This window comes from Pelobates fuscus, chromosome 6 (assembly GCF_036172605.1).
Source record: "Pelobates fuscus isolate aPelFus1 chromosome 6, aPelFus1.pri, whole genome shotgun sequence".
NCBI classification, from domain to species: Eukaryota; Metazoa; Chordata; class Amphibia; order Anura; family Pelobatidae; genus Pelobates; species Pelobates fuscus.
Window position 1 is genome coordinate 88,461,516 of NC_086322.1, and position 11,938 is coordinate 88,473,453.

General features: G+C 46.1%; 3 protein-coding genes across 3 annotated transcripts; 2 read left to right on the top strand and 1 right to left on the bottom strand.

The window, feature by feature from the left end:
* The first annotated feature begins 619 nt into the window (after positions 1–619).
* On the top strand, positions 620–931 carry LOC134614338 (histone H4). Its single transcript, XM_063457990.1, has one exon. It carries the CDS (start codon positions 620–622, stop codon positions 929–931), a length of 312 nt encoding a protein of 103 aa, XP_063314060.1.
* A 1,277-nt stretch (positions 932–2,208) lies between these two features.
* LOC134614337 (histone H2B 1.1) lies at positions 2,209–2,589 on the bottom strand. Its single transcript, XM_063457989.1, has one exon. The coding sequence runs from the start codon at positions 2,587–2,589 to the stop codon at positions 2,209–2,211; it is 381 nt and encodes a 126-aa protein (XP_063314059.1).
* Positions 2,590–2,884: 295 nt separating this feature from the next.
* Positions 2,885–3,277, top strand: LOC134615421 (histone H2A type 2-B). The gene has a single exon (XM_063459940.1). It carries the CDS (start codon positions 2,885–2,887, stop codon positions 3,275–3,277), a length of 393 nt encoding a protein of 130 aa, XP_063316010.1.
* The last annotated feature ends 8,661 nt before the right edge of the window (positions 3,278–11,938 follow it).

Below are 11,938 nucleotides of genomic sequence, written 5' to 3' on the forward strand. Positions count from 1 at the left end.
ATGTACCACGCCCCTAACTCTGATAGGAGAGAGACGCTGCCACTTGGAGACAAAAGTGTAGATTGAAATACTGAGCACAACGCATGCTCTTTCAATGTTACACTGCCATCTAGTGGCCATGTATAGGTACTGCGTTAATTGATTAATTACATAATTCGATCCAGAACTAAGAGATACTATGTGTAATACATACAATCAGTGTAAAAATTAAAAGATTATAATTATGTCTTTAGCTAAATAATTTATCGAGACATATTTACTTTTAATCTCTTTACCTGCATTCCGTGCTATTACAGGATTTGTCTATTATGTATGAAGCAAAGGGAAGGAAAATGAAACATTTTATCAGTAAATGCAGTCTGCACTGAATACTTGCCGGAGCTGCAAATTCGAATACGGTAGAAACCTTTCCCGCTGGCGTTTTTTTTTCTCTAGTTCAAAAATGACTATTCAGCAAATCACCGCAAAGCACAACCTCCTGCATCAGCCAATCAACGACAAGAGCCGCCCAGTGACGGTTTGATTTGTCTATCAGTTCCCCACTCGGTCGTCTCAAGAGACATATAAGAGAAGGCAGCCGTGTTGGGAGCATTCATTGTTCCACTTGTCTCAGCTCAGAATGTCTGGTCGCGGTAAAGGAGGGAAAGGGCTCGGTAAAGGTGGTGCCAAGCGGCACAGGAAGGTGCTCCGTGATAACATCCAGGGGATCACTAAACCGGCTATCCGCCGTTTGGCTCGCAGAGGAGGTGTCAAGCGAATCTCCGGCCTCATTTACGAGGAGACTCGAGGAGTGCTGAAAGTCTTCCTGGAGAACGTTATCCGCGATGCCGTCACATACACCGAGCACGCCAAGAGGAAGACGGTCACCGCCATGGACGTGGTGTACGCGCTGAAACGCCAGGGCCGCACTCTCTACGGTTTCGGAGGTTAAACGTTTCGGCTGATGTTCGATAATTCATTCAAACCAAAGGCTCTTTTCAGAGCCGCCCACTCCTTCCCTCATAAGGCTATAATTCCACCAGGATGGCTCGGCTGTCTCAATGCTCCCTACAACATATTGGAGAACGAGAAATTACAGAGTAGCCTTCCGGTAACACAAACTCCAATGTGTTTCCTATCCATATAATGTTGCCTTATGTTTCCCCGAATATCCTGCTTCGTTTTCTGTTTGAATGCAATGCTCTCATAAAACATGAAATAAGGGCATTGGAGGCTGAGAGGGTTAAAGTCTTCCTTGTTAGTAAGACTAGAATCCTCTCTGCACTAAACTGCAGTCAGTATGTGATCTAAAACGGCCGGAGAGAAACGCTGCTGTGATCGAAGCAGCCATTCCCGCTTTTTATATGGAAAACATGCTGCATACTGACTTTATACACCTCGAAACAGACCTAAAACTAGACATTCTATACTGTGATAATTATAGTTTGAGGAATCATTAGAATTCTCTAAGCATCACAGTCCATACAAATTATATGGCAGTCGTTTCCACCTGAGTATGAAAGGGTTAAACTATATGCATTTTATCATCACAAAATACTGCTTAATGAAACTGCAATCAGTATGTGGCCAGGAAATGGCGGGAGAGGAAAGTGGAAGAACAAAAAGCTGCTGTGACAGAGCCAGCAGGGGGACTATATCGTGCAGGATTTAAACTTCGCCATTTTGTAACCGACTTTCCCGCTTTAAAAACGCCATGCAGAGAACGCTGAATGTATAAATTTGGTAATAAATACATTATAAGAGGGAAACAGACCCACCAAACTCCTAATTTTAATTTATAAAGTATTCATTGAGATTGATATTGCTGGTTTGATCCATGATATGTATTAAACAAAAAGTAACCATTGCAATCTGTATACACGAGATGGCAGCATTGTATAATTTGTGAGAGAGGAGTGTGAATGGAAACACGTTTCATGTGTAAGCTAGATTGATACATTATAATAGTTTCAGGCTGTTGTATCTTTTAGTATACTTTATAACCAGCAGAATAAATGTTACACTATAGGTTCTGCCATTGAGAGTGTTTTACAATTTATTTTAGCTTGAAGAAGATTTCAAAATTGAAATAGTGTAACGCGACAATCGATTACTTTTTACATTTCGCACATAGAGAATACTCTCGTAATATAGTCACAGCTCTCTCGTGGATTGTGTGGGTGGCTCTTAGAAGAGCCTTTGTGTTATTAGAGTTTGGGTGACGGGTCTTTACTTGGCGCTGGTGTACTTGGTCACTGCCTTGGTGCCCTCAGACACGGCGTGTTTGGCCAGCTCTCCGGGCAGTAAGAGCCGTACAGCGGTCTGGATCTCCCGGGAGGTGATGGTGGAGCGCTTGTTATAGTGAGCCAGACGGGAGGCTTCCCCTGCGATGCGCTCGAAGATATCATTGACAAAGGAGTTCATGATCCCCATGGCCTTGGAGGAGATACCGGTGTCGGGGTGGACCTGTTTCAGCACCTTGTACACGTAGATGGCATAGCTCTCCTTCCTGCTCTTTCTGCGCTTCTTCCCATCCTTCTTCTGGGTCTTGGTCACGGCTTTTTTAGAGCCCTTCTTGGGTGCGGGAGCGGACTTGGCTGGTTCAGGCATGATGATCAGAGAAATCTTACGAAATTTCCAACAGAATAAGGAACACGTTCCCCAGCTGCTCTATATATAGAAGCCCTGGCAGTAAAGCCTGACCTGTGTGCATTTTCTATTGGTTCGTTCAGTAAGAGCATTGAGCATGGAACGCGGTAACCTACAGCGATTGGTTACTTTCTGAGTCGGACGCTGATTGGTGGCTTTAAAATGCAACCGATTAGAGCTCGCGGTATCTGAGATGGTATAAATAGCCGTGCAGGGGGCGCCAAGGTCTAGACGATAATTCGATTTCGTTTTGAAAATGTCAGGAAGAGGCAAACAGGGTGGCAAAGTCAGGGCTAAAGCCAAGACCCGATCATCCAGAGCAGGTCTGCAGTTCCCAGTCGGCCGTGTCCACAGGCTGCTCAGAAAGGGCAATTATGCCGAGCGGGTTGGAGCCGGAGCTCCGGTCTATCTGGCTGCAGTGCTGGAGTATCTGACCGCCGAGATCCTGGAACTGGCTGGGAATGCAGCCCGAGACAACAAGAAGACCCGCATCATCCCCCGCCATCTGCAGCTCGCTGTGCGCAACGACGAGGAGCTCAACAAACTGCTCGGAGGGGTCACCATAGCCCAGGGTGGGGTATTGCCCAATATCCAGGCTGTTTTACTGCCCAAGAAAACCGACAGCCACAAGCCAGCCAAGAGCAAGTAACTCCACTGTCCCTCAGCTCCCAAACTTACACAAAGGCTCTTTTAAGAGCCACCCACAATCCCCAGAAAGAGCTCACACTGATATATGACTGTATGGAGGTGATCACTGTCTTGCTACATTCTTATACGGTTATTCACTACAGTGACACGTCAAAGGGAATTTAGTATTTAAGGGTCTAATACCTCTTTTTTACAGTCTCTGTAATTCGGCTAACGAACTAAGTGATGCTTTTCAAATTTCCATTAAAACACACCTAGCGGACTTTCCCTTTCTAACCATTGCTATTACTACTTGTTATACACTGGGGAGTCTTTAGTGAAACACAAGAAATCGATCAAAAGCGGATTAATAGTTAAGTCACTATTGTGAACAATAGGAAAGTGCTGCATATCATTATAAGGTGGAAGGAAGTAAAGACTCCAATCCATCCCGATTTTCACACATCGGTAGATTCAATTAAACTTGAGATCTTTTGGGGTTTTTTTGCCTCAATTTTATAATTCAGGTTTTAGTGAATGAGCATGCCTCTCTTTCTACTGGTAATGCAAAAGAGGGCGGCAAATTCCAATTTCAAGTGACTTCCAATCATGCCACAAAAAAAAAAATCTCAACTCCAAAGCCAGTCAGATTTCTCCTAGGTGGGATTTAGTCACACCATATGGCCATGTGGGGGTCCTCTCCTGCTTCAAAATAAGCCAGTATGCCATACGGTGTAACTAAATTCCGTATTGCCAAGATAGGTCTAAGTAAGTAGTATTGTAAGATTTCATGCTGTATTTTGGGATGTGCTCTCCTTCACATGTACAAACCTTTTGGAAATGTATTACTGTTCTGCTTTAATTGTACTACGTTGTTTATTTTGTTTTCCATATTTCTAAACACTAAAAATATAGATGAACCAAAAACCCTCTCCCCTCCCCCTTTAAAAAAAAAATAAATAAATATATATTTATTCTTGATGTGGTATCATTCAAGTAAGACACATAAAGTCATAGCTTTCCCATATTTTGTAAATTCTAGTAGGCTTAAATTTGTATACTTTCATATCACTAGAAATGAGGCAAATCTAATCAACATGAGGTTGAGGGTCAATCATCAAAGCCTGGGCCTCCTCCCTATTTTCTTCTCCCTTGCACAGTGGGTCAGCTAACTGCCTCCATCCACACATCAGGACATGCATGCACACATTCACACGGCAAGGGATTTTATATACCACTCGAGATAATATTCTCAAAGCCAAGCGACTTTTTCTAAAAATGGTTTTCACTGAGACCTCATTGTGGGGCTGGACTATTCACGGTCCACAGACCCAACCCATGGGCAGCCTAGATTTCCTTTAAAACAGCCTTCTGTCCTCTAGGTAAGCCCACTGGTGCAAAATGGTAGAGGAGGGGTAGTCTCAATTAGGGTCACTACAGGCCACCTTTCCCACACCTGGCTTACACACAGGTTCCCTCGCCCACAGGCCATCATTCCCAGCTATTTAAATACCCTCCCTCTCACAGGAAAAGTACAACATTAACTTTCACAAGGTAAGTACAAAAGAAAAAATGCATTACTGTAAAACCAAAAATAAAAGCAGGTTGTGTCAAATAGACAGTGTGTCTGGGAAAACAAACAGCCCCAATGCAACCCATATGCCAGGCCGGGTGGTTTATAGAGGGTCTTGGCTCTTCTCCTCACCACCTCGTCTCAGACTGATTACGGCTTTGGGTGGATCTACATTCACCCTCGATAGTCGTAGAGGCGTCAATTGAAGGGTGCAAGTGACTCTCCAGCCGACAGTGTTGACACAGAATCTCCTTGAGGCACCCACCACCAGAGTACCTGCATCTTCGCCACTCCATCAGGACGGAGAATGGCAAATCATCAAATATTTTATTTATTTTTTAAATTCTTTATTTTTGTTGAGGCATGTGATTATGGGGGTACAGAAAAAAGAGAGGGAGACGTTCAAGAGTTGTACAGGATGGGGTCGTCATAACATATTGACAAAGTCTCCTATGATTATCAACCTCATTTTATATATATATAGTAACATGCTGTGGCTAAATACTGTTATCTCTTGCTTTAATACTGTAATCTCTCGCATTGATACTGTTTCCTCTCGCTTTAATATTGTTATCTCTCGCTTTAATACTGTTATCTCTCGCCTTAATACGGTTATCTCTCGCTTTAATACGGTTATCTCTCGCTTTAATACGGTTGTCTTCTCGACTTAATACTGTCAACGTATAGTAGCTTACATGCAAGGCTGTACTCGGTTGGGACAGGTTAATTATTAAACGTTAGGTTACATGCTAGACAGACATATTATATAATAAAGACCACTGACTACCAATTGTATTGTAGTCAAGGATAGCTATAACAAAATGAGGGTATGTTAGGCTAGGTGATATACAGTGCTCCGCATTAATGTTAGGTACACACAAATATATGTATATTAACAGCCGCATAGTTACTCTTTCAGGAGATGGAATTACCCTTGTGAGTACACTTTTGATGGGCAGTCAGTGGTCGCCTGCCAAGGGACCCCCCTAAATATATCTCGAAGCATTTAAATAAAAGGGGATATAAGGACTGCTATGGTAGTTATAGTCCCGATGTGTGTCATGTTCGTATGGTGGCAGTCCCTGTATGGGCGATCCAGACGAGTGTCTGTCTTAGGCGGGAAAAGAGTCCCTGTTGCCGTGCCGATCATCGTGTACAGTATGGTGGCTGTAGGTGGTTAATCCGCGTTCGTTGGCCCGCATGCAGTGTGGAAGGTAAGGTTAAGTTGTTGTCCCTCTGTAGTGAGGCTAGTGGGGTATGAGGATGTGCTCGCCTGTTCCTGCTTGGCGTCCTTCGGCAGTCCGTCCTTGAGAAGTCAGAAGGGAGGGTGCCTCAGTCAGGCCTCGGGCATGGATAGCTGGGCATGCAGTCTCCGCCATTTTAAAGGTGGACTCTGCGCTCTGTGGTCTCTTGTGAAGGTGCCGCTTCTAGCCGGTGCTGCCCGCAAGTTTATTCTGTGCAGGGGGAGCGGTGTGGGTCGCTTCTGAGCCTCACTGCCGGTTTTGGTGCCAGCATCCTTGGTCTCCGCCATCTTGCACGCTGCGCTTTGGTGCTGGATCCAGGCGGCCCTGCTGCTGCTCCCGGGATGGTCGGGGCATGCGGGGGTGGGGACCGGGATCACCCCCCCGGTCCATGGGGGGGGGGAACGGGGCCAAAGCTCCACGGGTCTGGCTCCTGTCTGAGCACCGATGAGCAGGATAGCGGGGCAGCGACCGTCTGCCCCACTCACCGCCGGAGTAGGCCTCGTTGATGCCAGTGAGGATTCATCCCCCAGGGGACTGAAACCGGTCGGGCCAGCCTCACCCTGGGTCCGGTACTCTCCACCCGATGTGTTTCACTGATTTTTGTCAACTTTTTATGCCAAAATAAACTGATTGCTTGTTCTTCCGTTGTAAATTTCGGGAGCTGGTCTGACATGCGACCATCTCGCTCGGCGGCCTGGCCCTGCCCCCATCATCAAATATTTTAATATGAAAGTCCTCCATATCAACAGTGGAGTGGGCATCTGGGCCCACTGTTTCTTGTGCCCCTCAGGACCAGATATTTTTATGTCGATGTTGTGCTTCCAGTGATGGTACTGTGCGGTTAAGCCTCTGGACCTGTTGGGAGATCTTATCGTTTGTGTATGGGTCACAGTCAGTAGTCCCTCTCGTTCCTCCTCTCGGTATTTAACGTCGCTAATGAGTCGATTCAGGCTGCCTATTTCAGTTTGCTTTCTGCTAGGTCTGCTTTCCTAACCGCTTGTAGATCCTACAGGAGCTTTTCAATGTTCCCTTTAGCGGAGGGTGATGTGGCGGTATACCCTCTCGAGAATGGGTTACTACCGCCTGTGGTCGCCCCTTCCTAGTTGTGCCCAGTCCTAGAGTGATTATAGCTGCAAACCAGTGATTATAGTATTTTGCAGGAAGGCAAGCGTGGTATCACCCAAACACTAGTCGAGACTTAGGGAAGGGTAAACAAGAACTGTTTATTGTAGGAAAGATACAAAGTATTTATGCACAGGCATCGCTGTGTCTGGGAGATAATGGTATCTCCCGGACACAGGAAGCCGAACACACAAAAAACCCAAAACTCACCCAATACAGTAACACAACCCCATGCCATACATCACCAAATAGCTCCTGGTCCCAGCTATAATCCCTGCAAATAGCGGGGCGATCGGATGTACAGAGCCAGAGAAATCATCATATAAAGTCTGGGCTTAACACTCTGTACATTCTCACAAATAGTTCCACTTGGTTTAGGCCTGTAGAGTCAAACTACACGCCTAAACCATGCAGCAACCAATCAGCACTCACAGAGGGGAGGAGTTACAAGCTAAGCCCTTGAGGGCTCGCCGACCAATCGTGATAAATGGCGCAAACAAGTTTGAATGGCAGCTCCTTCTCCTATTGGTTGGCATGGATTTCCCAACCCAAGGTAAGCTTACCCCCAAGGGTACAATTCAGCTCCCATGGAGTTATGAAAAAAATATTGTGCAATAGCGGAATTGACTTCCGCATGGCTGATTCAGGGCAGTTGCCCGATGTGCATGACATAATGGAAGTCAAATTGAGACAGAAATGTTCCATCTAGTGATTTGCTGCCGCATTCACGGCTTGCCAACTACTCGCGATGTAGCCCCGCTTTCTAGTCGCATGTCTCTGCACCCTCATCAAGTGGCTCTGCTGCTCCTTCACAATGTCACTGTCCCATTGTCCACACTGTCACTGTCCCACACTGTCAGACTACTCCCTCTCCCACAATATAACTGCCCCAAGTTGTCACACTGCCCCCTCCATCACATTGTCACTGTCCCATTGCCCACAGTGTCACTGTCCCACTGCCCCACACTGTTAGACTACTCCCTCCCCCACAATGTCACTTACCCAAGCTGTCACACTGCCGCCTCCAAACACACACTGTCCCCTCCACCACAATGTCACAGGCCCCAAGCTGTCGCACTGCCAACTCCCAACATACACTGTCACGCTGCCCCCTCCACCACAATGTCACTGCCGCAAGCTGTCACACTGCCACTCCCAACACACACTGTCCCCTACACCACAATGTCACTGCCCCACTCCTACAATGTCATTGTCCCACACTGTCACACTGCCTCACACTGTCATTGCCCCACACTATCAGACTACTCCCTCCCCCACAATGGCACTGCCCCAAGTTGTCACACTACCCCCTCACACACACTGTCACACTACACCCTCCACATACTGTCACTGCCTCCCTCGGCCCCACACCCCACTACCTCAACCCTATAACCCCCAGCCCTCCACACAGCACCCCATGGCTACCACAGTAGAGCCACATCGCACCAACCCTCGCTGTTTACCCTTGTAAACAGCCCAGGCATTACAGGAACAACTGCCCCCAGCAAATCCGGATGGAGTGGAACTGACCCCCATCTAACCAGCCCTGAGCCGGAGCCCACTGTGAAGAGGGAAACCGTTACGGGGGTGGTCCAGGCGCAACCCAGGAAATTTGGCCAGTGCTTCATGAGATGGCCCCGGTACAAGCTGTGGAGGACAGCCATGCCGAGCATAGGCAAGTTGTCAAAATAAATGGCAAGGAGGCTCAGGGGCTAAGAGACACGAGGGGCACTCTGACCCTAGTACAGCCGCACCAGGTTAGCACCACGGCAAATACCGGCCGGACTGTGGCTGGTAGAGTCGCCGGCGGAGCCATCAATACACAGAGGTCGGCATCATGCAAGACTTACCGGCAGAGGTGTGAATACATACACACACACACACACACACACAGATTTCTGAATGCACACAGGCGTTGCTGAATGCACACAGGCTGATTTATACACGTACACACAGACTGCTGAGTCCATACACACAGAAATACAGACATACAGACTGCTGAGTCCATACACACACACACAGACATACAGACTGCTGAGTACAGACACAGACTGCTGAGTCCATATACACACACAGACTGCTGAGTCCATACACAGACACACACACACACACACAGACTGCTGAGTCCATACACAGACACACACACACACATACTGCTGATTCCATACACACACACAGACTGCTGAGTCCATACACACACACACAGACATACAGACTGCTGAGTCCATACACACACACACAGACATACAGACTGCTGAGTACAGGGCCCTTCTCGGCCGTGTCCACAGGCTGCTCAGAAAGGGCAATTATGCCGAGCGGGTTGGAGCCGGAGCTCCGGTCTATCTGGCTGCAGTGCTGGAGTATCTGACCGCCGAGATCCTGGAACTGGCTGGGAATGCAGCCCGAGACAACAAGAAGACCCGCATCATCCCCCGCCATCTGCAGCTCGCTGTGCGCAACGACGAGGAGCTCAACAAACTGCTCGGAGGGGTCACCATAGCCCAGGGTGGGGTATTGCCCAATATCCAGGCTGTTTTACTGCCCAAGAAAACCGACAGCCACAAGCCAGCCAAGAGCAAGTAACTCCACTGTCCCTCAGCTCCCAAACTTACACAAAGGCTCTTTTAAGAGCCACCCACAATCCCCAGAAAGAGCTCACACTGATATATGACTGTATGGAGGTGATCACTGTCTTGCTACATTCTTATACGGTTATTCACTACAGTGACACGTCAAAGGGAATTTAGTATTTAAGGGTCTAATACCTCTTTTTTACAGTCTCTGTAATTCGGCTAACGAACTAAGTGATGCTTTTCAAATTTCCATTAAAACACACCTAGCGGACTTTCCCTTTCTAACCATTGCTATTACTACTTGTTATACACTGGGGAGTCTTTAGTGAAACACAAGAAATCGATCAAAAGCGGATTAATAGTTAAGTCACTATTGTGAACAATAGGAAAGTGCTGCATATCATTATAAGGTGGAAGGAAGTAAAGACTCCAATCCATCCCGATTTTCACACATCGGTAGATTCAATTAAACTTGAGATCTTTTGGGGTTTTTTTGCCTCAATTTTATAATTCAGGTTTTAGTGAATGAGCATGCCTCTCTTTCTACTGGTAATGCAAAAGAGGGCGGCAAATTCCAATTTCAAGTGACTTCCAATCATGCCACAAAAAAAAAAATCTCAACTCCAAAGCCAGTCAGATTTCTCCTAGGTGGGATTTAGTCACACCATATGGCCATGTGGGGGTCCTCTCCTGCTTCAAAATAAGCCAGTATGCCATACGGTGTAACTAAATTCCGTATTGCCAAGATAGGTCTAAGTAAGTAGTATTGTAAGATTTCATGCTGTATTTTGGGATGTGCTCTCCTTCACATGTACAAACCTTTTGGAAATGTATTACTGTTCTGCTTTAATTGTACTACGTTGTTTATTTTGTTTTCCATATTTCTAAACACTAAAAATATAGATGAACCAAAAACCCTCTCCCCTCCCCCTTTAAAAAAAATAAATAAATATATATTTATTCTTGATGTGGTATCATTCAAGTAAGACACATAAAGTCATAGCTTTCCCATATTTTGTAAATTCTAGTAGGCTTAAATTTGTATACTTTCATATCACTAGAAATGAGGCAAATCTAATCAACATGAGGTTGAGGGTCAATCATCAAAGCCTGGGCCTCCTCCCTATTTTCTTCTCCCTTGCACAGTGGGTCAGCTAACTGCCTCCATCCACACATCAGGACATGCATGCACACATTCACACGGCAAGGGATTTTATATACCACTCGAGATAATATTCTCAAAGCCAAGCGACTTTTTCTAAAAATGGTTTTCACTGAGACCTCATTGTGGGGCTGGACTATTCACGGTCCACAGACCCAACCCATGGGCAGCCTAGATTTCCTTTAAAACAGCCTTCTGTCCTCTAGGTAAGCCCACTGGTGCAAAATGGTAGAGGAGGGGTAGTCTCAATTAGGGTCACTACAGGCCACCTTTCCCACACCTGGCTTACACACAGGTTCCCTCGCCCACAGGCCATCATTCCCAGCTATTTAAATACCCTCCCTCTCACAGGAAAAGTACAACATTAACTTTCACAAGGTAAGTACAAAAGAAAAAATGCATTACTGTAAAACCAAAAATAAAAGCAGGTTGTGTCAAATAGACAGTGTGTCTGGGAAAACAAACAGCCCCAATGCAACCCATATGCCAGGCCGGGTGGTTTATAGAGGGTCTTGGCTCTTCTCCTCACCACCTCGTCTCAGACTGATTACGGCTTTGGGTGGATCTACATTCACCCTCGATAGTCGTAGAGGCGTCAATTGAAGGGTGCAAGTGACTCTCCAGCCGACAGTGTTGACACAGAATCTCCTTGAGGCACCCACCACCAGAGTACCTGCATCTTCGCCACTCCATCAGGACGGAGAATGGCAAATCATCAAATATTTTATTTATTTTTTAAATTCTTTATTTTTGTTGAGGCATGTGATTATGGGGGTACAGAAAAAAGAGAGGGAGACGTTCAAGAGTTGTACAGGATGGGGTCGTCATAACATATTGACAAAGTCTCCTATGATTATCAACCTCATTTTATATATATATAGTAACATGCTGTGGCTAAATACTGTTATCTCTTGCTTTAATACTGTAATCTCTCGCATTGATACTGTTTCCTCTCGCTTTAATATTGTTATCTCTCGCTTTAATACTGTTATCTCTCGCCTTAATACGG

What these genes read in the sequence shown, in the direction of transcription:
- LOC134614337 (XM_063457989.1), bottom strand. Translation starts at nt 2,589, where the DNA reads ATGCCTGAACCAGCCAAGTCCGCTCCCGCACCCAAGAAGGGCTCTAAA.
- LOC134615421 (XM_063459940.1), top strand. Translation starts at nt 2,885, where the DNA reads ATGTCAGGAAGAGGCAAACAGGGTGGCAAAGTCAGGGCTAAAGCCAAG.
- LOC134614338 (XM_063457990.1), top strand. Translation starts at nt 620, where the DNA reads ATGTCTGGTCGCGGTAAAGGAGGGAAAGGGCTCGGTAAAGGTGGTGCC.